This window comes from Cherax quadricarinatus, unplaced genomic scaffold (assembly GCF_038502225.1).
Source record: "Cherax quadricarinatus isolate ZL_2023a unplaced genomic scaffold, ASM3850222v1 Contig147, whole genome shotgun sequence".
NCBI classification, from domain to species: Eukaryota; Metazoa; Arthropoda; class Malacostraca; order Decapoda; family Parastacidae; genus Cherax; species Cherax quadricarinatus.
Genome location: NW_027195173.1, coordinates 193,608 through 220,000, shown reverse-complemented (window position 1 = coordinate 220,000; position 26,393 = coordinate 193,608). Strand labels below are relative to the sequence as shown.

Genomic DNA, 26,393 nt, shown 5'->3' with positions numbered 1-26,393 from the left:
GCAGTAGGCCTACTGGCCCATGCTGTGCAGGTTTGACTCACACCCATCCAACTACTCGCCCAGCCTACATTCATACCTACCCAGAGTTGTCACTTGTTTGTGCCGTTAATAATTACTATTACAATAATTAAGCTGATAAAATATGAACTGGCTAAATTTTTTAATTACAACTGTTAACACACATTATCTAAATTTTAAGAAGTGACATTGGGAAATTGTTTTCAAAAGTAATGCGTAATTTTTTATTTATTTTTTGGTAGATATTAAAATTGTTTCCTGGTTTTGTGGAGTAATGGAGAGGTTCGACTAAGATGAGATTATGTCTCTTGGAATTTTTTCTTGTTTCAGGTTATGGTCCAGGTGATGCGTTCCAGTCTGAGTTGGTGTTGCTTGATGTCTGGGTGAAGGTGAAGGAAGGTGGTTCACCTGCGTCGCAAGCTGGTTCACCTGTGTTACAAGATGGTTCACCTGAGTCACCAGACAGTACTGTCGTCCACCACTTGGCGGCAAAGTTCTACAGTTTGGATCTGATGAATCGTGAAATGAACAAGATGATGAATACTGGCCAGAAGGAGTACTTGGTATATACGAAGATAATTAAAGAGCTCAATGAGTTCCAGGCAGACAGAGCCTCTGAGGAGCCCAGAATAACCATCCCACAATTGATCTATGGGCGATATACTGGTAATGAGAATGTCTTACTAATGGAAAACCTTAAAATCCATGGATACAACACTTTTGACAAACGTAAAGGGCTGGATTTTGAGCATCTTAAGGTCAGTATAGAACACATTGCCAGAGTTCATGCCCTTTCACATGCGTTCTATCGGGAAAACGATTTCCGTAATAAATACCCTTGCTTTCGGCCCACTTTGGAGCACCTCAAGTTTTTTAAACCAGTAGGAGTTGCTATGTTAGACATCGCCATTGCATATTTTAGGACTCTGAGTGACAAGAGAGATGTCACACAAAGACTCGAAGCCTGTAAACAGAGTTTACTAGATAAATATTCAGCAATAGTGCTGGACAGAGAAGGTATCATGTGCTTAAATCATGGAGATTATTGGATTAATAATATAATGTACAGTTATAAGAGCCCAGTGGCACAGGCAAGTCATGAAGACTCGCAGGCAACTCACAAGGACTCACAGGAAGGCCACAGTGCCTCACAGACACATGAAAGTCATCAAGAAATTGAAGCATTAAAAATCATTGACTGGGGTACCAGTAGCTGGGGCAATCCAATATTTGATCTACAGTATCTCCTCTACACGTCAACTACTCGCGCCATCAGGAGCGCCCATCTAGATCGCCTGCTGCACCTCTACCATTCTACCTTCACTAAGCTTGCTGCTAAGCTGGGCTCACCTGCTGCCAGCTGGAGCTATGAACAGTTTGAACTAGAGTGGGAGAGGACTTCCATTGCAGGGTTCCTCTTTGGTTGTACTCTGAGTTTAGGAACACTGAGCACTAGTATTCATGTCAACGAAGCATCACAGCCTTCATGCCTAGACAAGCCTTTTCTCTTACCAATCAAAGTAGTTGTTAATGGTATAAAGATAGGAATGGCAAAGCTGTTATTTCCTTTACTTGAAAAGCCAATTGGAGAACGCCTCACTAAAAACACACTTTACCACACATATAAGCCCATAATTGGAGAGTTATGCTCTGGCCAAAATGAAGTTATGAACAAGAGACTTATTGACATCATTTGCGAGGCAGATGAAAAGGGGATTTTCTCCACAGAATCTGTCACACCTAAGCGAAACAACTAGTGTGCTCTCTGATATAGACCCCATAATAAACCCACATTCACGTCAATGATTACTACTTCACATTCCTCAATAGTGCCATTAAAACTGCAGGAGACCTGGTCACAGACCGGGCCACGGGGGCGTTGACCCCTGGAACTCTCTCCAGGTCCTCGACTTACAATGGTTAGGTTAGGTAAGATTTGTCAGGAAACAAGAGTTTCCTGATGCTGTCTTAGATGATGACCCACCATTGGAGCTTTTGGCCATCTGACCAAGGTCTTCCACTGGCTCACCGGTCCACCCCTTTAAAAAATGTGGTCATAGTTATAACCACTTAGTTTTACTTATGATGGGGTTACTTTCTGAAGAACCCATCATAAGTTGAAAATATCTTAAGTCGAATACAAATATGATACAAAAATTATTTTTATTATTAACACATTGTCCGTTACCCATCGAGGCAGAGTCAACTATCTTCAGATATTTTTTTAACGCCACCTTTTCACCATTTGTAACATTTCTAGTACACCTACCATCCGACTTACGACCTGCTCGACTTACGACAGTGTTTTTTTATGCCAAATTTCTGGGAAATAAACTAACTACAGTGGACCTCCGGTTCGCGAAGCCATCGGTATCCGATAAATCCGGTATCCGAAGCATTATATCGCAAAAAATTTGCCTCGGTTCCCATTACAAAGCCTGGTATGCGATACGATTCGTACGAGACATGTCCAGTGTTTACAAGCCAGCCAGTGTGCGTGCATCTAAGGATACATTCAGTACATTCTATATTATCCATATTATCACTGTTTTTGGTGCTTGTTTCTGCAAAATAAGTCTCCATGGGCCCCAAGAAAGCTTCTAGTGCCAACCCATTGAGACCAAGGGTGCTAATGACTATTGAAATTAAGGAAATGTGTGCAAAGTGGCTTGAAGTGCACACCATTTCTGATGAAAATCACCCTGACACAGCTACTGCAAGCCGTGTTGGCAACCTGTACACTGACAATGTTGTGAACCACTTTAGGAAAGTCATAAAGGAACGAGAGGTACAGGCCTCTATGGACAGATATGTTGTGTGACAGAAGTCCAGTGACTCTCAAGCTGGTCCTAGTGGCAAAAACCCTTAAACGGTCCAAACGTATATATACGTTCACTCGCGTAGCGCCCCAAATTTTTTGAGGAAAAAAAAAATCTTTTCTTTTAAAAGGAAAAAAGAGCATATGGTACCCAGGCATCCCCAATTATTTTAATATGGAACACAGTGAGTTCACACACCCATTCTCTCATGTCTAGGTGACTCAGGCTTATTGTGGCAATGTTGAATGAATGACAAAGAAAACGTATATATACGTTTGGGGTGCTACGCGCGTGAACGTATATATACATTTGGGCCGTTTAAGGGTTAAAAGAAGAAGGGAAGTAACCCCGGAAAAGGACTTGCTACCTCAAGTCCTAATGCAAGGGGATTCCCCTTGTAAACATTAAAAACTTCGACACTCTCCCCTCCTCCCATCCCATCAATCATCACCAGATCTTCATTAAAGGTAAGTGTCAATTATTCTATTGTGATTATTCTATTGTTATTATTGTTATTGTAATTATTATATTGCATTAAACTTAATATATCATGTGGTAAAAGTTTTTTTTTCATACTTTTGGGTGTCTTGCATGGATTAATTTGATTTCCATTACAGTGGACCCTCGACCAGCGATGGCATCGATTAACGATAAATCTGACTAGCTATACATTTTATCGCAAAAATTTTGCCTCGATTAGCGCTAAAAAACTTGACCAACACTATTCGTTCCGTCTGAGACGCGTCCACTTCTGGCCAGTGTTTACAAGCCAGCCAGCCACCACGGTCGCTTCCAAGCATACAATCGGAACATTTCATATTATCACAGCCTTTCTAGTGATTGCACCTGCAAAATAAGTCACCATGGGCCCCAAGAAAGCTTCTAGTGCCAACCCTACAGCAAAAAGGGTGAGAATTACTATGGATATGAAGAAAGAGATCATTGCTAAGTATGAAAGTGGAGTGCGTGTCTCCGAGCTGGCCAGGCTATACACAAAACCCCAATCAACCATCGCTACTATTGTTGCCAAGAAAACGGCAATCAAGGAAGCTGTTCTTGCCAAAGGTGCAATTATGTTTTCAAAACTGAGATAGCAAGTGATAGAAGATGTTGAGAGACTGTTATTGGTATGGATAAACGAAAAACAGATAGCAGGAGATAGCATCTCTCAAGCAATCATATGTGAAAAGGCTATGAAGTTGCATGATGATTTAATTAGAAAAATGCCAGCAACTAGTGGTGATGTGAGTGAATTTAAGGCCAGCAAAGGTTGGTTTGAGAGATTTAAGAATCGAGTGGCATACATAGTGTGATAAGGCATGGTGAGGCTGCCAGTTTGGACCAAAAAGCAGCTGAAAAATATGTGCAGGAATTCAAGGAGTACATAGTGAAGGACTGAAACCTGAACAAGTGTTTAATGGTGACACTGACAATGTTGTGAAACACTTTAGGAATGTCATAAAGGAACGGGAGGTACAGGCCTCTATGGGCAGATATGTTGTGCGACAGAGGTCCAGTGACTCTCAAACTGGTCCTAGTGGCATTAAAAGAAGAAGGGAAGTAACCCCGAAAAAGGACTTGCCACCTCAAGTCCTAATGGAAGGGGATTCCCCTTCTAAACACTAAGACCATCAACACACTCCCCTCTTCTCATCCCATCAATCATCACCAGATCTTCAATAAAGGTAAGTGTCATGTAACTGTGCATGTCTTCTTTAGTTTGTGTGTATTAATATTAACATTTCATGTGTTAAAAATTTTTTTTTTCAATACTTTTGGGTGTCTTGCACGGATTAATTTGATTTCCATTATTTCTTATGGGGAAAATTAACTTGACTAACGATTATTTTGACTAACAATGAGCTCTCAGGAACGGATTAATAGCGTTAATCGAGGGTCCACTGTATTTCTTATGGGGAATATTGATTCACTTTCCGATAATTTTGGTTTACGATGAGCTCTCAGGAACGGATTAATATCGTGAACAGGGGGTCCACTGTATTTGTGTTGTACACAGTGTTTATCCTAAACCTTACAGTATAAAATACAGTACTAACAACATAAAAAGTAAAGTAAAACATGAAATAAAACAATAAAATAGTCATTACAAAAATGTTTTGTTGATATTCAGTAGTCAAGTTCGACTTACGACCGGTTTCTCGGAACCGAACTCAGTCGTAAGTCGGATGGTAGGTGTATATGTTGAAAAGTAGTGTACTGTATACTGTAATAAAGAGAATAGAAATCAGCTCTAATATACATTATTTGGGTTGGAGAGCTGGCCATAAATCCGAGCAGTCGGTAAACGAGCACGTTGCTAAGTGAGGAGAGGCTGTTTACCTGGAGAGAGTTCTGGGGGTCAGCGCCCCCGCGGCCCAGTCTGTGACCAGGCCTCCTGGTGCATCAGAGCCTGATCAACCAGGCTGCACGCAATCCAACGTACGAGCCACAGCCCGGCTGGTCAGGTACCGACTTTAGGTGTTTGTCCAGTGCCAGCTTGAAGACAGCCAGGGGTCTATTGGCTGTACTATTAGTCTATTGGCTGTACCGTCAATGAATAAACAAATAATTACTATAACTAAATACAGCCTCTCCTCACTTAGTGACGTACTCGTTTACCGACGACTCAGATTTATAACAGGTTCTCTGACCAGTATGCATACCTAAACAATGTATATTAGAGCTGATTTTCTATATTCTTTATATTACAATATACAGTACACTATTGTATAAACATTTAAAAATATACCAGAAATGTTATAAATGGTGCCAAGGTGACATAACAATATCAGAGATGGTTGACACAAACTCACTACCATTATAGTATGTTCCTCACTTAGTGACGAATTTGTTTACCAACGTGGTCGTAGGAACAGAACTCCGTCGTTAAGTGAGGAAAAGCTGTACCAGTATTGAAAAGTAAATAAATGAATTAAAGTTTATCCTGTCAATAAATGTACAGTACAGAATGTGCATTACTATCACACCATCGTAAAGTCGAAATATTGTAAAGCAAGGAGCGCCTGTATTACAATGAACCATGCATTCACCTCAATGATTGTTACACCGTTCACGTCCATGATTGTTACATCATTCATGTCAATGATCGCTACACCATTCACGTCAATGGTCATTACACCATTCACTTCAATGATTACATCATTCACGTCAATGATAGTTACATTGTTCACGCCAATGATAGTTACATCATTCATGTCAGTGATCATTGCATCATTCACATCAATGATTATTACATCATTCACATCAATGATCGTTACATCACATTCCTCAGTATCAACAATACTGCCATTACAACAGATATATTTTAATATTCATCCCCAGCGGGTACAATATACCCAGCGTAATATATAAGGACTTTCTAAAAATCTGGAACTCTGCCAGACATCTCCCGAACCAATGACTCGGTCAACATCTTCAAAACTACGTACTACTAAAAAAACCTCCTCTCCCTAATGTATCCCAGCATCAACTAATTGCATAAAAAACTATAATTGCGTATTTTCAATGTCACGAACATGTGTAAAATATAAATATAATATTTCAATAACTGTAATCCTCCCAGACATTAACCCCTTCAGGGTCCAAGGCCCAAATCTGAAGTGGTGCCCCAGTGTCCAAGAATTTTCAAAAAAAAAAAATTGTTATTTTTTCTTATGAAATGGTAGAGAATCTTTTTGTGAAGGTAATAAAACAAAAAGTACGAAATTTGATGGAAAATTGACGAAATTATGCTCTCGCGAATTTTGATGTGTCAGCGATATTTACGAATCGGCGATTTTGCCGACTTTGACTCCCATTTTAGGCCAATTACATTATTCCAGTCAACCAAATTCTTAGCTATTTCACTAGTATTACTTCTATTCTATCGATTGAGCACAAGAAATCGCCAAGTCAACTGTTTCAACTACAAATTAAAGTGATCGGAAATTGTTAATTTGGCCAATTTAACACAAAGTTCAAAATATTCCAATTTCAAAATAGGGTCCAGAATAAACAATGTAGGTATTCCTGGAACTAAACTAACATTTCCTCTGTTCATTAGTTATGTTTTGAGGCTTTACAAATAAATCCCATTTTGACTTTTTATTCACATAATGAATTTTTATTCACACCAAAAACAGAAGATTTACTGTTATGCAATATTGTAATAATTGTATAAATATCACAACCATATTTGTGAATGTATATTAGACCCACCAGCTGGCGTGTATTAGACGTGTGAGGCCGTTTGTTTACTCTTGAATATCGGCAAAAATTTAACATTTCTGCTACTTTGAGCTCAGTTTCAAGCCATTTCCAGTGCTAAAACCAATCAAAATCATCTCTATTTCTGTAATATGTCTTCCATTCTATCTTATGAGACCAAGAAATCACAAATAGAACTATAAAAAACATACGAAAAAACACTGCAAAGTCGCTGTTTTAATCGAAAAATCATGATTTCAGTTTTTTCTCTCATTATACACAGTGTGCTGCAGGATCTGTTTTATGTGGTGCACACATACCACATAGATGTATTCTCTCATATCTAGGCCCAAATGTACCACTCACAGTTCTCTCATATCTAGGCCCAAATGTACCACTCACAGTTTATCAGAGTGAGCTGAGCTCATGACGTAGATCTACGGTTTGGATCCTGTACGTAAAGCCGTAGATCTACGGGACGGACCCTCAAAGGGTTAAACAATTGATTGTGTCCCTTTTATGTTAATAATCAAATTCCTGCCCTCAAGGGGAGGGTCTTTGATGCCAGTGAGGGGCTCTTAATCCAAGGAACTTAACTTGTTAAAGCCATATAGCACAAACTAATACAATATTCAGTTCCCTTGTATTCATTGCAAACTCTTAAATTTACACTTACAATCACCTATATTTACACTTACACTCACTAATATTGTAAATGATTTAAGTTTGAGGGAAATGCTAGAAATATAAAATTTTCGTTCGGATTTTTAACCCTGGAGGGTTAGCCACCCAGGATAACCTGAGAAAAGCAGTGTGTCATCGAGGGACTTTATGTATTTACACCCAAATGTCATTCTCCTTTATACAATGTATTATGCTGATATAATTATTATTATTATTATTATTATTTTTAAGGGTTATATTTAGTACAGTGGTACCTTGACTTACGAGTTTAATTCGTTCCGTGACCTACCTTGTACACCTACCATCTAACTTATTATTTGCTCGACATACCACTCGACTTACGACCATGTTTTGTATGCCAAATTTCTGGGAAATAAACAAGTGTTTGTGTTGTACGCAGTGTTTATCTTAAACCTTATAGTATAAAATACAGTACTAACAGCATAAAAAGTAAAGTAAAAAATGAAATACCAAAATAAAACAATAAAATAGTCATTACAAAAATGTGATGTTGATATTCAGTAGTAAGGTTCGACTTACGTCCATTTCGACTTACGACCAGTTGGTCGGAACCGAACTCGGGCGTAAGTCAGATGGTACCTCTCATTTTGCTTGTACAGTGGTACCCCGAGTTTCAGCCATAATTCGTTCCAGAATGCCGTTCGAGTGCCGTTACCGAATGAATTTGTTCCCATGAGGAATAATGTAAATTAGATTAGTCCGGTTTTGACTCCTAAAAATACACTTACAATAATACACCTACATAATTGTTCGAGTTGGGAGCTGTATGAAACTCGGGGTACCATTGTATGAAACCCGGGGTACCACTGTATGAAACCCGGGGTACCACTGTATGAAACCCGGGGTACCGCTGTATGAAACCCGGGGTACCACTGTATGAAACCCGGGGTACCGCTGTATGAAACCCGGGGTACCACTGTATGAAACCCGGGGTACCACTGTATGAAACTCGGGGTACCACTGTATGAAACTCGGAGTACCACTGTATGAAACTCGGGGTACCACTGTATGAAACTCGGGGTACCACTGTATGAAACCCGGGGTACCACTGTATGAAACCCGGGGTACCACTGTATGAAACCCGGGGTACCGCTGTATGAAACCCGGGGTACCACTGTATGAAACCCGGGGTACCACTGTATGAAACTCGGGGTACCACTGTATGAAACTCGGGGTACCACTGTATGAAACCCGGGGTACCACTGTATGAAACTCGGGGTACCACTGTATGAAACTCGGAGTACCACTGTATGAAACTCGGGGTACCACTGTATGAAACTCGGGGTACCACTGTATGAAACTCGGAGTACCACTGTATGAAACTCGGGGTACCACTGTATGAAACTCGGAGTACCACTGTATGAAACTCGGGGTACCACTGTATGAAACTCGGGGTACCACTGTATGAAACCCGGGGTACCACTGTATGAAACTCGGAGTACCACTGTATCTCAAAACAGTTTTCTTCATTGAAATTAATTTTAATGCCATTAATCCATTCCAGCCTCAAAAAAAAAAAAAAAAAATCCGTCAAACTCTTTCGCTTAAGTTACTTCCTACACTCTTCACTACTCCACCCACCACCTTCACTACTCCACCCACTACCATCACTACTCCACCCACTACCATCACTATACCCACCACCTTCACTACTCCACCCACTACCATCACTATACCCACCACCTTCACTACTCCACCCACTACCATCACTATACCCACCACCTTCACTACTCCACCCACTACCATCACTATACCCACCACCTTCACTACTCCACCCACTACCATCACTATACCCACCACCTTCACTACTCCACCCACTACCATCACTATACCCACCACCTTCACTACTCCACCCACTACCATCACTATACCCACCACCTTCACTACTCCACCCACTACCATCACTATACCCACCACCTTCACTACTCCACCCACTACCATCACTATACCCACCACCTTCACTACTCCACCCACTACCATCACTATACCCACCACCTTCACTACTCCACCCACTACCATCACTACTCCACCCACTACCATCACTATACCCACCACCTTCACTACTCCACCCATCACCATCACTCTGCCCACCACAATCACTTCTCCACCTACTATTATCACTACTTCACCCACCACCTTCACTACTCCACTCACCACCATCACTTCTCCACCCACCATCATCTCTACTCTGCCCACCACCATCACTTCTCCACCCACCACCATCTGTACTCTGCCCACCACCATCACTACTCCACCCACCACTATCAGGAACTTCCGTAAGGCAGGTAAATATTACGGAGGCCTTCATTAATGTTTCTGGAAAAACTCTGAGTGTTAAAATGGAGGTACCTCTTCCCTGGATTTAAATGAGAACCAAACAAGGGACGAGGTGCGTCACTACAATCTGGGATTAATGTACGAGTATTATCCTTCCAGTTATTTCTTGGAAGAGCATGTGGGATGAGACCAAGTACCTGACATTCCTCTGGGTACAGAGTTGGATTTGACTTCAGATACGCCTCCAACTAGTGGCGGCATATCTGAAGCTCGCTCGTAACTTGGATTTTGGCTTGTAACTCGAAGCATAAAATCAACCGAGCGACGGCTCATAACTCGGAAAGCTCCTAAGTTGGGGCACTCATAAGTCAAGGTAACACTGTATTGTGAATTACACTGACGGGTGTGTACTAAGCACGTACGGATTACATTTACTGATAACAGTAGAATTATCCGCAAAAATGTTGGATAAATGGACAAGGGTGCAATTATTACTGATTAATGTAACTACCAGTGTATATGTACACAGATATACACCTTTCAGTTTATATACGCAATACAGACACTTATGTATATAAAAAACACCTACCATCTGACTTGCGACCTGCTCGACTTACCACCACTCGACTTACGACCGTGTTTTTTATGCCAAATTTCTGGGAAATAAACCACTATTTGTGTTGTACACAGTATTTATCCTAAACCTTACAGTATAAAATACAGTATTAACAACATAAAAAGTAAAGTAAAACATGAAATACCAAAATAAAACAATAAAATAAAGTCATTACAAAAATGTTTTGTTGATATTCAGTAGTAAAGTTCGACTTACGACCATTTCGACTTACGACCAGTTTCTCGGAACCGAACTCGGTCGTAAGTCGGATGGTAGGTGTACTCTGTTACATATATACACATGACATACACAACTTGTCAGGTGTACCTGACACAAAAACCGTACACATGTACACACACAAGCCATCTGTGTACACAGTAAAGACTAAATAATAACAAACTGTAATTACTGTTTATTTATAAGAGCAAGAATTATAAAAAACATCTTAAACCACTCGCTGGTTAAACCAGACGCCTCAACGCGGTTATTAGTGGGTCGTACAGTGCTGGGGGGGGGACACGAGGTAACCGTGTTTGATCCGGGGAAGGGGAGAGTGCTCTAATACCTTGGATCAAGAGATGAGGGTGCTCGTGACGCAGGTGACGGCACCGTCAACTGTGTTGGAGGATCCTGGTGGGTTTAGCACTTCTCAATATAATAATAATAATAACCAAAGAATAATAATGATAATAATAATGGACTGAATAATAATAATAATCCTGACAAAATTAATAATGACAATAATAATAATAATGAATAATAATGACAATAATAATAATGACTGATAAAGACTGAATAATAATGACTAATAATAATGATTGAATAATAATAATGACTGAATAATGAGTAAATGATAAAAATAATGACGAAAATAATAATAAGATGTATACTAGTGTAGTCAGGACATCAAGACAATAATAAAGGAGCACTGCAGGAGGCCTGCTGGCCCATGCTAGGCAAGTCCAAGTTGACTGCTGTGAGATGTGCCCTTTTTTTCTGACCCCTTCTCCCCCTCAAGGGAGGTTCCTTGATGCTGTGAGGGGCTCTTGATCTTGGGAATTGGATCTGTGCTCCAGTTCCCTGAATGCCTTCTATCCCCTCCCCCTAACAAGCACTGTATAATCCCTATGGGTTTAGTGCTCCCCATGGTAATTTTCCAGCTCCAGAGTTGAAAGGGCTCTGGATCCAAGGAACTGGAATGATCCTCTCCTTCCTCAGAGCAAACACAATCACATTCAATACTGCAAGCGTTGTATCACCCCTGATACAGCGCTTGCAACATGAGTGAGATACAATAATAGGCCAAAATTCATCAGTATACATACCTTGGATATACACCTCTGGTATACACATCATACAAGAGTACAGTGGAACCTCAAAAATCGAACTGCTCCCAACACGACCAATTATGTAAGTGTATTTTTGTAAGTGCTTTTATAAGTGTATTTTTGAGGGTCTGGAATGAACTAATCTAATTAACATTATTCCTGATGGGAATAAATTCATTCGGTAAAGGCACTCGAACAGCCTTCTGGACCGAAGAAAGTTCAATATTTGAGGTTCCACTGTACAGTGGACCCCCGCATAACGATTACCTCCAAATGTGACCAATTATGTAAGTGTATTTATGTAAGTGCGTTTGTACGTGTATATTTGGGGGTCTGAAATGGACTAATCTACTTCACAATATTCCTTATGGGAACAAATTCGGTCAGTACTGGCACCTGAACATACTTCTGGAGTGAAAAAAGTTCGTTAACCGGGGTTCCACTGTATACACAAAACACTGTTTAAGATATTCCTTACACAGTCCAGGCATATTTAAAAATTGAGAATGTTAAAATATCTATTTAAAAAAATGTTTTATCACAAAGAATGTTATATTTGGAATGTAAGTTTAAGTACACATTATTTTGGGGGGGAAAATTTTATAATGGGAATACATACACATAACAGCAAATACCCAAAAGAATGTTACATGAAAAATTGTAGTAATTTGTAATTGTGAATGTTCCATTGTTATGTGTGAATGTTCCACTAGAGTGTGTGGATGTTCCATTGTCATGTGTGAATGTTCCACTAGAGTGTGTGGATGTTCCATTGTCATGTGTGAATGTTCCACTAGTGTGTGGATGTTCCACTGTCGTGTGTGAATGTTCCACTAGAGTGTGTGGATGTTCCATTGTCATGTGTGAATGTTCCACTAGAGTGTGTGGATGTTCCACTGTCATGTGTGAATGTTCCACTAGTGTGTGTGGATGTTCCATTGTCATGTGTGAATGTTCCACTAGAGTGTGTGGATGTTCCATTGTCATGTGTGAATGTTCCACTAGAGTGTGTGGATGTTCCATTGTCGTGTGTGAATGTTCCACTATAGTGTGTGGATGTTCCATTGTCATGTGTGAATGTTCCACTAGAGTGTGGATGCTCCATTGTCATGTGTGAATGTTCCACTAGTGTGTGTGGATGCTCCATTGTCATGTGTGAATGTTCCACTAGTGTGTGTGGATGTTCCATTGTCGTGTGTGAATGTTCCACTAGTGTGTGTGGATGTTCCATTGTCATGTGTGAATGTTCCACTATAGTGTGTGGATGTTCCATTGTCGTGTGTGAATGTTCTACTATAGTGTGTGGATGCTCCATTGTCGTGTGTGAATGTTCCACTATAGTGTGTGGATGCTCCATTGTCGTGTGTGAATGTTCCACTATAGTGTGTGGATGCTCCACTGTCGTGTGTGGATGTTCCATTGTCGTGCGTGAATGTTCCACTAGTGTGTGTGGATGTTCCATTGTCGTGTGTGAATGTTCCACTATAGTGTGTGGATGCTCCATTGTCGTGTATGAATGTTCCACTATAGTGTGTGGATGCTCCATTGTCGTGTGTGAATGTTCCACTATAGTGTGTGGATGTTCCATTGTTGTGTGTGAATGTTCCACTATAGTGTGTGGATGCTCCATTGTTGTGTGTGAATGTTCCGCTATAGTGTGTGGATGTTCCATTGTCGTGTGTGGATGCTCCATTGTTGTGTGTGAATGTTCCACTATAGTGTGTGGATGTTCCATTGTCACGTGTGAATGTTCCACTATAGTGTGTGGATGTTCCATTGTCGTGTGTGAATGTTCCAATACAATGTGTGGACATTCCATAACATAAAGACTCACTGGCCATTGGTTCAATTCCCACCAGCTCCATGATCTGAAATTCCACTACATGGCAGAGCTTGATAACAGAATTGATGGACAAGTGTCCGTAACCTTGGAAATATAATTAACAAACGCTAAGATACATTTAAGGAATTTAAAACCACCTTAAAATACATAAAACACAACCAAATGCTTGTGAAAATAATACAAACATGTATTAAAATTGTTTCTTAACAATCAAAACACGTTCAGAACACCACACACAATATGGTCGTTAGAAATGACTGCTGCATATAGGCCTACCCGACTAATACGGCAGGTTAGGTTCCAGACTGCCTCCTCAAAGCGATTCACAGCCTTTTTCTCCACTTGCTGGTGCATATTTAAACCTAAAAACATGTTCACACTATTGTTTATTACATGCAGCTAGGCCTAAAAATATGATACAAAACAATAAATTGCCAAAAACTATCTTAAGAGGAAGGCAAGTGTTAAAAATAATAATCTGAATATATAGTTGAAAAGCGTCATATTAGCAAAGTACTCTGAAGCAAGGCGCTCTAAAGTGAGGCGCTCTGAAGCAAGGCGCTCTAAAGTGAGGCGCTCTGAAGCGAGGCGCTCTAGAGTGAGGCACTCTAAAGCGAGGCGCTCTGAAGCGAAGCGCTCTTAAGCAAAACACCATATTAACCAGGTATGCCTGTACCTAGCTTAACCCTCAAACTGCCCAAACGTAGATCTACATTTACGTGCGTAGCGCTCCGGACGTAGATCTATGTCCAATTTTACATGCTTTCTCATGTAAAAAAAAAGTAGATCTATGATAGAAGCACTACGCACGTCAACGTAGATCTACGTTTGGACAGTTTAAGGGTTAAATGAGTAAAATGGATCATTCACTCTCACCTATGTGAGTGAATGATCCAAGTACACAATCATACGCACCTGAACCATACACAATCATACGCACCTGAACCATACACAATCATACGCACCTGAACCATACACAATCATACGCACCTGAACCATACACAATCATACGCACCTGAACCATACACAATCATACACACCTGAACCATACACAATCATACGCACCTGAACCATACACAATCATTCGCACCTGAACCATACACAATCATACGCACCTGAACCATACACAATCATACGCACCTGAACCATACACAATCATACGCACCTGAACCATACACAATCATACACACCTGAACCATACACAATCATACGCACCTGAACCATACACAATCATACGCACCTGAACCATACACAATCATACGCACCTGAACCATACACAATCATTCGCACCTGAACCATACACAATCATACACACCTGAACCATACACAATCATACGCACCTGAACCATACACAATCATTCACACCTGAACCATACACAATCATATGCACCTGAACCATACACAATCATACGCACCTGAACCATACACAATCATTCGCACCTGAACCATACACAATCATACGCACCTGAACCATACACAATCATACGCACCTGAACCATACACAATCATTCACACCTGAACCATACACAATCATACGCACCTGAACCATACACAATCATACGCACCTGAACCATACACAATCATACGCACCTGAACCATACACAATCATACGCACCTGAACCATACACAATCATTCACACCTGAACCATACACAAACATACGCACCTGAACCATACACAATCATACGCACCTGAACCATACACAATCATACGCACCTGAACCATACACAATCATACGCACCTGAACCATACACACCTAAATTATAGTTCAGAGTTGAGCAGTACTTATGTATTATCTACAGCGAAGAGGCAGGGCCAGGAGCTTTGACTTGACCCCTGCAACTCCAAATAAGTGAGTACAGTGCACTATCACAATTCTTTTATAGCAAAAGGATGTAATTTCAGGGAAGCACTAAACCCAAAGGGGAAATACAGCACCTGGAGAATGGGAGGTAATCAGGATTGACCTGAGGAAGAAAAAAAAGTAGCTCTAATTCCATGGATCAAGAGCCCTCCTACCCAACTCCCCTGAAGGCCTAGTGGAAGTAATGGCCTAGGTGATAAATCTATCTCACCTGCACCACAAATCGATGAGACATTTACATTAAGACATTTTAATATGTCACGATTCAAGACACTGCATATATCATATACAGTGGAACCTCGTTGCTCGAACAGCTCCCTACTCGAACAATTCGGTATTTGAACGCTTTGTTTGGTAAAAAAAATAATCGCTCGGTAGTTGAAAGTTTACTCGGCACTCAACTAAACAAACACAACCTGCTAGAACTTTGCTGTAAACTATTTGGCGTTTCTTTGCATTTTTTGGTGCTTTTTTCATATTATTTGTATAAATAAGTCATCATGGGGCCCTACGAAGATCAGTGATAACAGCCAACCAAAAAGACAACTGGTTGGGAAAAATTTCTTCGGTACTCGAACAGCCTTCTGGAATGAACTAAGTTTGAGTACCGAGGTACCACTGTAGTACAGTGGTACTACATATTTTCTATAATTTAGGCTGCCCCAATGTATTTGTAAGTCCTTGACTTACAAATACATTGGGGCCTCCTAAATTATGGAAAATATTCATAATACAGGAAATCTTCAACTTACAAACATGTTGGGGACCTGCATTGTGTATAATAATAATATTACAGCCTCTCCTCACTTAGTGACGTACTCGTTTAACGAATGCTCGGAGTTACGACCAGCTCTCCGACTAGTATGCAAACATAAGCAATGTACATTAGAGCTGATTTCCTCTATTCTCTTTATTACAGTACACTCTACACTATTGTATACACATTCAAAAATACACTAAAAATATTACAAATGGTTCAAAGGTGACATCAAAAATGTTACAAATGGTTCAAAGGTGACATCAAAAAAATATCAGAAAATTATCACTTTCTCAATGATGGGAAGCACTTCACAGCTTTTCTTAGACTTAGACGAACTGCCACCATCAGCACTTTCGTGCTTTGAGGTTATTATTAAGCAAAATTAAGGGCTATTTTGGGGCCACGGTAAACCATGGCTAACTGAAACAGCGGAAACATAATCCATAGATATGGGGACTCTACTGTACATAAATATATTGAAGAAACAAGAAGGAAGATGAAAATGGTGGAACTCAGTTATAGAGGGACAAATGATATTAAAGGCTCGGTTATAGACGGAAACTTAACTGATGTTTTTCCCGAGGAGGGTCATTCTCGGTCGTCTGCAATATACATGTACTGAAGACCTTACGACGAAACTGATTTATTATGCTATTGCTATCACCACCATCACTAAGCAGTTCACACCACCACCATGAACCAGGCAGCTCACACTACCACTACAAACCAGGCAGCTCACACCACTACCACAAACCAGGCAGCTCACACCACCACCACCACAAACCAGGCAGCTCACACCACCACCATGAACCAGGCAGCTCACACCACCACCACAAACCAGGCAGCTCACACCACCACCACTACCATGAACCAAGCAGCTCACACCACCACCACCATGAACCAGGCAGCTCACACTACCACTACAAACCAGGCAGCTCACACCACTACCACCATGAACCAAGCAGCTCACACCACCACCACCATGAACCAGGCAGCTCACACCACCACCACAAACCAGGCAGCTCACACCACCACCATGAACCAGGCAGCTCACACCACCACCACCATGAACCATGCAGCTCACACCACAAACCAGTCTGGTCACACCACCAACATGAACCAGGAAGCTCACACCACCACAAACTAGGCAGCTCACACCACCACCACGAACCATGCAGCTCACAGTCTGGTCACACCACCAACATGAACCAGGAAGCTCACACCACCACAAACTAGGCAGCTCACACCACCACCACGAACCATGCAGCTCACACCACAAACCAGTCTGGTCATACCACCAACATGAACCAGGAAGCTCACACCACCACAAACTAGGCAGCTCACACCACCACCACGAACCATGCAGCTCACACCACAAACCAGTCTGGTCACACCACCAACATGAACCAGGAAGCTCACACCACCACAAACTAGGCAGCTCACACCACTACCATGAACCAAGCAGTGCTCCTTCCTTCTTGAGTGGATGCGACTTGGACCTGCCTAGCATGGGCCAGTAGGCCTGTTGCAGTGCTCTCTTATATTAGCATTATCCTGCATGCCTACAGGACTTGCAGCTGCCAAAATCTGCAGGAAGAATGCAACATTATCTTCCTGGTACTAAAATTTCCAGCAAAACCATATGGGAGATGTTCAGCACCATTAAAGAAAAATCCAGTGCCATTAAAGACACAACCAGCACCAATAGACAAGTCCAGTGCCATTAAAGACACGTCCAGCACAATAAAGACATATTCAGCACCATTAGACATCCCAGCACCATTAAAAATGTGTACACCATTAAAGACACGCCCAGCGCCATTGACAATCACAACGATAACCATCTGGAACACAATCACACGGGTGTTTACATGGTTCCATGCGAGGGTTGTGACCAGAAACATGCGAGAGACCTCTTAGCCTATAGGACAGACTGAAAGAGCACCAGCATGCATGAAGGACTCACAAAGTGTACCTGTCTGATACACAGGGAACAGACTACACACCTGTTGAAGAGGACACCCAGCTGGTCACAAAAGAGAGGACACACAACACAAACGCCTGGAAGCTGCACGAATCCAAGCAAAAAATTCAATCCAACGGAATCATGGAGTTCTCAGCTTAACCAAACCTTGCATTCAAGCTTTTTTTTTTTTTTTTTTTCAGCATAAAGGTCATCTCCCGCTGAGGCAGGTGACCCGGAAAAGAAGAGACGACAGCTTTCCTTCTCTTTACACTAACTGATTTATATAGGTGTTACTAGCCCCTTGTTGCCAGCATTTAGTAATTTATACAGGGGGTGTTACTAGCACTTTTCTCCCAGCATTTTGGTCTCTTCTTACAACAAGCATGACTTACGTAGGAAGGATTCTAACCCACTTCCCTTACCTTACCTACTTCATACTTCTGCAGTGCTCCCATCTGAGCACACTGGCTGCCTGATGAAGGCTGTCCAAAATATCTCAGTAAAGTTCCTATCTGAAATTGTTTCTTTTTTAAACAAGAATGAATTAACGTGAATATTTTGGAAAACCTGACAAGTTGAAGACTGAGAGACTTGGGCAACATTTGGGAATCCTTATTAGGGCTACGTTTCACCAGCCAGTGGCTTCTTAAGTCCAATAAGGAGAAGAACGGTGGAGGATGAGGAGTCTGAGGTAATCAGTCCCTCAGCCTGGAGTTGATGCGCTCGGTCCATCTAGCTTGAGAAAAGTACCACGTATGCGTGAAGACTGATGGACCAGAAACATCGACTCCAGGCTGAGGGACTGATTACTTCAAACTCCTCCTCATCTTCCACCATTCTAAGTATTGGACTGAAGAAGCCAATGGCCGGAGAAACATTTCCACAGTGAAGATTCCCAAATTCTGCCCAAGTGTCTCATTTCTTCAATTAACAAACAAGTTAAATACACACAAAACTAAATAACTAAATAATTCTTGATAGTTCCAAGGTACCTCTGATTCTCGAACACCAGAGTTACAACGATCTATACAGTACTTACAAACAAGGTACAAAATACAGTAGGACCCCCGTATCCATGGGAGATACGTTCCAAGGACCTGCCACAGACAGAGTGGAACCTCGGCACTCAAACTTAATTTGTTCCAGAAGGCTGTTCGAGTACCAAATGAATTTTTTCCAATCAGTTTTCTTTTTGGTTGGCTGTTATCATTAACACTCTTAGACCCCATGGTGACTTATTTATACAATATAAAAACACCACAAAATGCGAAGAAACACAAAATAGTTTACAGTGAAGTTCTGGCAGGTTGTGTTTGTTTGGTCGAGTGCCATGCAAACGGTCGACTACCAAGCGATTCGTTTGCTGAACAAAGCATTTGAATACCGAATTGTTCGAGTATGAAGCTGTTTCAGTACCGAGGTTCCACTGCATGTTGTTTTCGATTACGTACATACCTATAATAAAGTTTAATTGATAAATTAGGCACAATAAATGGAGCACAATAAGTGAAGCATTTCACAGCTTCTCTTAGGCTTAGAAGAACAACCACCATGACTGTTTTTGCACTTTGAGGCCATTACTAAGCAAAATTATGGGTTATTTTCCAGCCACAGTAAATCATGGATAACTGAAGCCATGGGAACTGGACCTGCAGATAAGGGGGAGTTCTACTGTACACACAAAATCATTTTATGAATGTTGATCCATCACCGACACCACAGACCATAATGCAGGAGTCCTCAACTTACAATGGGTTTACGTTCTGACAAACCCATCGTAAGTTGAAATTATCCTAGGTCGAATATGAATGTGTTATTTTTTATTTTATTATTATCACACCAGCCGATTCCCACCAAGGCAGGGTGGCCCGAAAAAGAAAAACTTTCACCATCATTCACTCCATCACTGTCTTGCCAGAAGGGTGCTTTACACTACAGTTTTTAAACTGCAACATTAACACCCCTCCTTCAGAGTGCAGGCACTGTACTTCCCATCTCCAGGACTCAAGTCCGGCCTGCCGGTTTCCCTGAATCCCTTCATAAATGTTACTTTGCTCACACTCCAACAGCACGTCAAGTATTAAAAACCATTTGTCTCCATTCACTCCTATCAAACACGCTCACGCATGCCTGCTGGAAGTCCAAGCCCCTCGCACACAAAACCTCCTTTACCCCCTCCCTCCAACCCTTCCTAGGCCGACCCCTACCCCGCCTTCCTTCCACTACAGACTGATACACTCTTGAAGTCATTCTATTTCGCTCCATTCTCTCTACATGTCCGAACCACCTCAACAACCCTTCCTCAGCCCTCTGGACAACAGTTTTGGTAATCCCGCACCTCCTCCTAACTTCCAAACTACGAATTCTCTGCATTATATTCACACCACACATTGCCCTCAGACATGACATCTCCACTGCCTCCAGCCTTCTCCTCGCTGCAACATTCATCACCCACGCTTCACACCCATATAAGAGCGTTGGTAAAACTATACTCTCATACATTCCCCTCTTTGCCTCCAAGGACAAAGTTCTCTGTCTCCACAGACTCCTAAGTGCACCACTCACTCTTTTTCCCTCATCAATTCTATGATTCACCTCATCTTTCATAGACCCATCCGCTGACACGTCCACTCCCAAATATCTGAATACGTTCACCTCCTCCATACTCTCTCCCTCCAATCTGATATTCAATCTTTCATCACCTAATCTTTTTGTTATCCTCATAACCTTACTCTTTCCTGTATTCACCTTTAATTTTCTTCTTTTGCACACCCTACCAAATTCATCCACCAATCTCTGCAACTTCTCTTCAGAATCTCCCAAGAGCACAGTGTCATCAGCAAAGAGCAGCTGTGACAACTCCCACTTTGTGTGTGATTCTTTATCTTTTAACTCCACGCCTCTTGCCAAGACCCTCGCATTTACTTCTCTTACAACCCCATCTATAAATATATTAAACAACCACGGTGACATCACACATCCTTGTCTAAGGCCTACTTTTACTGGGAAAAAATTTCCCTCTTTCCTACATACTCTAACTTGAGCCTCACTATCCTCGTAAAAACTCTTCACTGCTTTCAGTAACCTACCTCCTACACCATACACTTGCAACATCTGCCACATTGCCCCCCTATCCACCCTGTCATACGCCTTTTCCAAATCCATAAATGCCACAAAGACCTCTTTAGCCTTATCTAAATACTGTTCACTTATATGTTTCACTGTAAACACCTGGTCCACACACCCCCTACCTTTCCTAAAGCCTCCTTGTTCATCTGCTATCCTATTCTCCGTCTTACTCTTAATTCTTTCAATTATAACTCTACCATACACTTTACCAGGTACACTCAACAGACTTATCCCCCTATAATTTTTGCACTCTCTTTTATCCCCTTTGCCTTTATACAAAGGAACTATGCATGCTCTCTGCCAATCCCTAGGTACCTTACCCTCTTCCATACATTTATTAAATAATTGCACCAACCACTCCAAAACTATATCCCCACCTGCTTTTAACATTTCTATCTTTATCCCATCAATCCCGGCTGCCTTACCCCCTTTCATTTTACCTACTGCCTCACGAACTTCCCCCACACTCACAACTGGCTCTTCCTCACTCCTACAAGATGTTATTCCTCCTTGCCCTATACACGAAATCACAGCTTCCCTATCTTCATCAACATTTAACAATTCCTCAAAATATTCCTTCCATCTTCCCAATACCTCTACCTCTCCATTTAATAACTCTCCTCTCCTATTTTTAACTGACAAATCCATTTGTTCTCTAGGCTTTCTTAACTTGTTAATCTCACTCCAAAACTTTTTCTTATTTTCAACAAAATTTGTTGATAACATCTCACCCACTCTCTCATTTGCTCTCTTTTTACATTGCTTCACCACTCTCTTAACTTCTCTCTTTTTCTCCATATACTCTTCCCTCCTTGCATCACTTCTACTTTGTAAAAACTTCTCATATGCTAACTTTTTCTCCCTTACTACTCTCTTTACATCATCATTCCACCAATCGCTCCTCTTCCCTCCTGCACCCACTTTCCTGTAACCACAAACTTCTGCTGAACACTCTAACACTACATTTTTAAACCTACCCCATACCTCTTCGACCCCATTGCCTATGCTCTCATTAGCCCATCTATCCTCCAATAGCTGTTTATATCTTACCCTAACTGCCTCCTCTTTTAGTTTATAAACCTTCACCTCTCTCTTCCCTGATGCTTCTATTCTCCTTGTATCCCATCTACCTTTTACTCTCAGTGTAGCTACAACTAGAAAGTGATCTGATATATCTGTGGCCCCTCTATAAACATGTACATCCTGAAGTCTACTCAACAGTCTTTTATCTACCAATACATAATCCAACAAACTACTGTCATTTCGCCCTACATCATATCGTGTATACTTATTTATCCTCTTTTTCTTAAAATATGTATTACCTATAACTAAACCCCTTTCTATACAAAGTTCAATCAAAGGGCTCCCATTATCATTTACACCTGGCACCCCAAACTTACCTACCACACCCTCTCTAAAAGTTTCTCCTACTTTAGCATTCAAGTCCCCTACCACAATTACTCTCTCACTTGGTTCAAAGGCTCCTATACATTCACTTAACATCTCCCAAAATCTCTCTCTCTCCTCTGCATTCCTCTCTTCTCCAGGTGCATACACGCTTATTATGACCCACTTCTCGCATCCAACCTTTACTTTAATCCACATAATTCTTGAATTTACACATTCATATTCTCTTTTCTCCTTCCATAACTGATCATTTAACATTACTGCTACCCCTTCCTTTGCTCTAACTCTCTCAGATACTCCAGATTTAATCCCATTTATTTCCCCCCACTGAAACTCTCCTACCCCCTTCAGCTTTGTTTCGCTTAGGGCCAGGACATCCAACTTCTTTTCATTCATAACATCAGCAATCATCTGTTTCTTGTCATCCGCACTACATCCACGCACATTTAAGCAACCCAGTTTTATAAAGTTTTTCTTCTTCTCTTTTTTAGTAATTGTATACAGGAGAAGGGGTTACTAGCCCATTGCTCCCGGCATTTTAGTCGCCTCATACGACACGCATGGCTTACGGAGGAAAGATTCTTTTCCACTTCCCCATGGACAATAGAAGAAATAAAAAAGAACAAGAGCTATTTAGAAAAAGGAGAAAAACCTAGATGTATGTATATATATATATGCATGTGCGTGTCTGTGAAGTGTGACCAAAGTGTAAGTAGGAGTAGCAAGATATCCCTGTTATCTTAGCGTGTTTATGAATGTGTTATGCTAAATAAATAAATAACTATTGTCACTATTAAATAACTATTGTCACCGAATAGTAAATAAATAATTACTATAATTAAATACGAATACTGAAATGTCAATAAATGAATACAAGTTGAAGATTGAGACACTTATGCAGCATATGGGAATCTTTATTCAGGAAACGTTTCGCCACACAGTGGCTTCATCAGTCCGATACAAAGAGGAAGGCGTAAGGAGAGGAGGAGTGTGAGGTAATCAGTCCCTCAACCTGGAGTCGATGTGTTCAGGGTCATTCTACAAGATTGATGGACTGAACACATCGACTCCAGGTTGAGGGACTGATTACCTCATTCTCCTCCTCTCCTTACGCCTTCCTCTCTGTATTGGACTGATGAAGCCACTGTGTGGCGAAACGTTTCCTGAATAAAGATTCCCATATGCTGCATAAGTGTCTCAATCTTCAACTTGTCGGTTTTTCAAACCATTCATCACAAATGAATACAAGTTAGGGACAGCCACCTTCATGCTGGGTAATTAAGTTTCATCGCCCAAACAATTGCTTCTGCATCATCGTAAAGTCAAAATATCATAAGTCGAGAAGTGCCTGTACTGGAAATTGCAAAATTTCAAAAACATTAGCATGTATAATAGTCAACCAGGCAAAGCACCACCTACGTAACAACACAAGAGTCACGTGATCCCACTGTCTACCTGACCTCATCCCAATATGTCATTCTTCAGGTCACCGTGCGTCACAACCTCACTCTGGAGGGCCCTGCATATACAGTGCCTATTTTTGGTGTTCCACGTTTTCGTTGGCTTTGAACTGAGCCACCGTTCATTTGTTCCATCCGCCAGTGACACTGGCGGATGGAACGACTCCACTGAAAGCCAATGAAAACGTGGAACACTGAAAAATAGTGGTGTGTATGCACTGCCCTCCTGTATATTGGCCATTTTAACCTTTGTACATTAGAAATGATCAAAGTCCACAGACCAAAATTTTTTCTATTAAATCTGTGTTAGTAACAATTAAGGTCCCAGAACTGAGACATTTTCTAATAAATATATCCTAGTGTTTGTTTACGTGTTTTTTTTTAAACCGATCCGTAGTTACAAACATACATGATGGAATTATCCTTACTTTTTTTACACGCTGGCCGTCTGCCATCAAGGCACGGCAACCCGAAAAAGAAACTTTCACCTAAGGTCAGCACCTGACTAGCCAGGCTGTGGTTTGTATGTCGGCTTGTGTGCGGCCAGCAGTAACAGCCTGGATGACCAGGCCCTGATCCACCACGTGGCCTGGTCTCAGACCGGGCCGTGGGGGCACTGACCCCTAAATAATCTCACTAAACAGCAAATATCCCAAACCCTTCCTTTAGAGTGCAGGCACTGTACTTCCCACCTCTAGGACTCAAGTCCAGTTAACCGGACTTTGTATTGAATGGATAACAGGTTCAGGACCACAAACAACAAATCTATAAATTGAAACACTGAGAATATAACACATTTCTAAGTCAAAACATTAGGAACACAAATTATTTACGTAAAACAAATGAGACAAACCTCTTGTAAGATTGGAATCTCTAAAGAACATGAATTTATCCATTACAGTTAAAGTATACACGATTAAGAGCGTAATTCTCTACAAAACAACAATTCCTGTAAATTGTCTTTTAAATACCAACACGATGGAAAGGTGAAAACAAATGCGGTACAGTAGGGCCCCCGTATCTGCAGGGAATACATTACAAAGACCTGCCGTGGGTACCGAAATTGCGGGTGGTAGCGAATCCCACATATAAGTTGTTTTTCATTGACTTGAAGATTGAGACACTTATGCAGCATATGGGAATCTTTATTCAGGAAACGATTCGCCACTGCGTGGCGAAACGTTTCCTGAATAAAGATTCCCATATGCTGCATAAGTGTCTCAATCTTCAACATGTCGGTTTTTCAAACCATTCATCACAATTTTCATTGACTTACATACCTATTTTAAAGTTTGATAAATTAGACACAATGACTAGAGAATTAACACTTTCTCACTGATGGGAAGCACTTCACAGCTTTCTCTTTGAACAACTCCCACCGTCACTACTTTTGCGCTTTGAGGTCGTTATTAAGCAAAATTTAGAGTTATTTTTTGGGCCACGGTAAATCACAGATAACTGAAACCATGGAAACCAGGTCCGCGGATACGGGGTCCTACTGTATGACATCCTTTGACTACATTTCACCCACATAGTGGCTTGAGAGTGGAACGCATTGAATAAAATATCGCATTGTACTCCTTTTGTGTCTACTTTTCCATCTTCAAACAAAAGTTACCCTCAACACAAGACACAGTCAGCTCTTATAAAGTTCTTCAGGGTTTGGGTCAAGGTTAAATAGGTGGATGGTAATGGTTGGTTTGGAGAAGGACCTGCCTAGTATGGGCCAGTAGGCCTACTGCAATGCTCTGTTGTTGTGGAGCAGTAGGCCTACTGCAGTGCTACGTTTCTGTGTCCTTACGTTGCAATTTCTCACAAATGCGACTGAAATAGCACATCCAAAACTGAACAGCCAGTGGAAAGGCCTTCAGGGAACGTGCTATACAATTCTGGGCGGATTCTTTCAATCACACTGGCAAAAAAATTGCACTACAATATACAGAAAAGCTTAAAGAACAAAAAGTCACAATAGGGTGACCGAAACAACACACAAATA

General features: G+C 41.2%; 1 protein-coding gene across 3 annotated transcripts in view; it reads left to right on the top strand.

Moving 5' to 3' along the window:
- LOC138851231 (uncharacterized) overlaps nt 1-8,143 on the top strand; it is a 13,110-nt gene extending 4,967 nt beyond the window's left edge. For 2 of the 3 annotated variants that reach the window (XM_070080103.1, XM_070080102.1), the window contains exon 2: nt 349-8,142. In XM_070080103.1, the coding sequence (XP_069936204.1) occupies nt 349-1,775 (1,427 nt within the window). In that variant the 3' untranslated portion in view covers nt 1,776-8,142. Of the gene's footprint in view, nt 1-348 lie in introns of all 3 variants that reach the window. The other variant, XM_070080104.1, reaches the window with a different exon arrangement.
- Nucleotides 8,144-26,393: the final 18,250 nt, after the last annotated feature.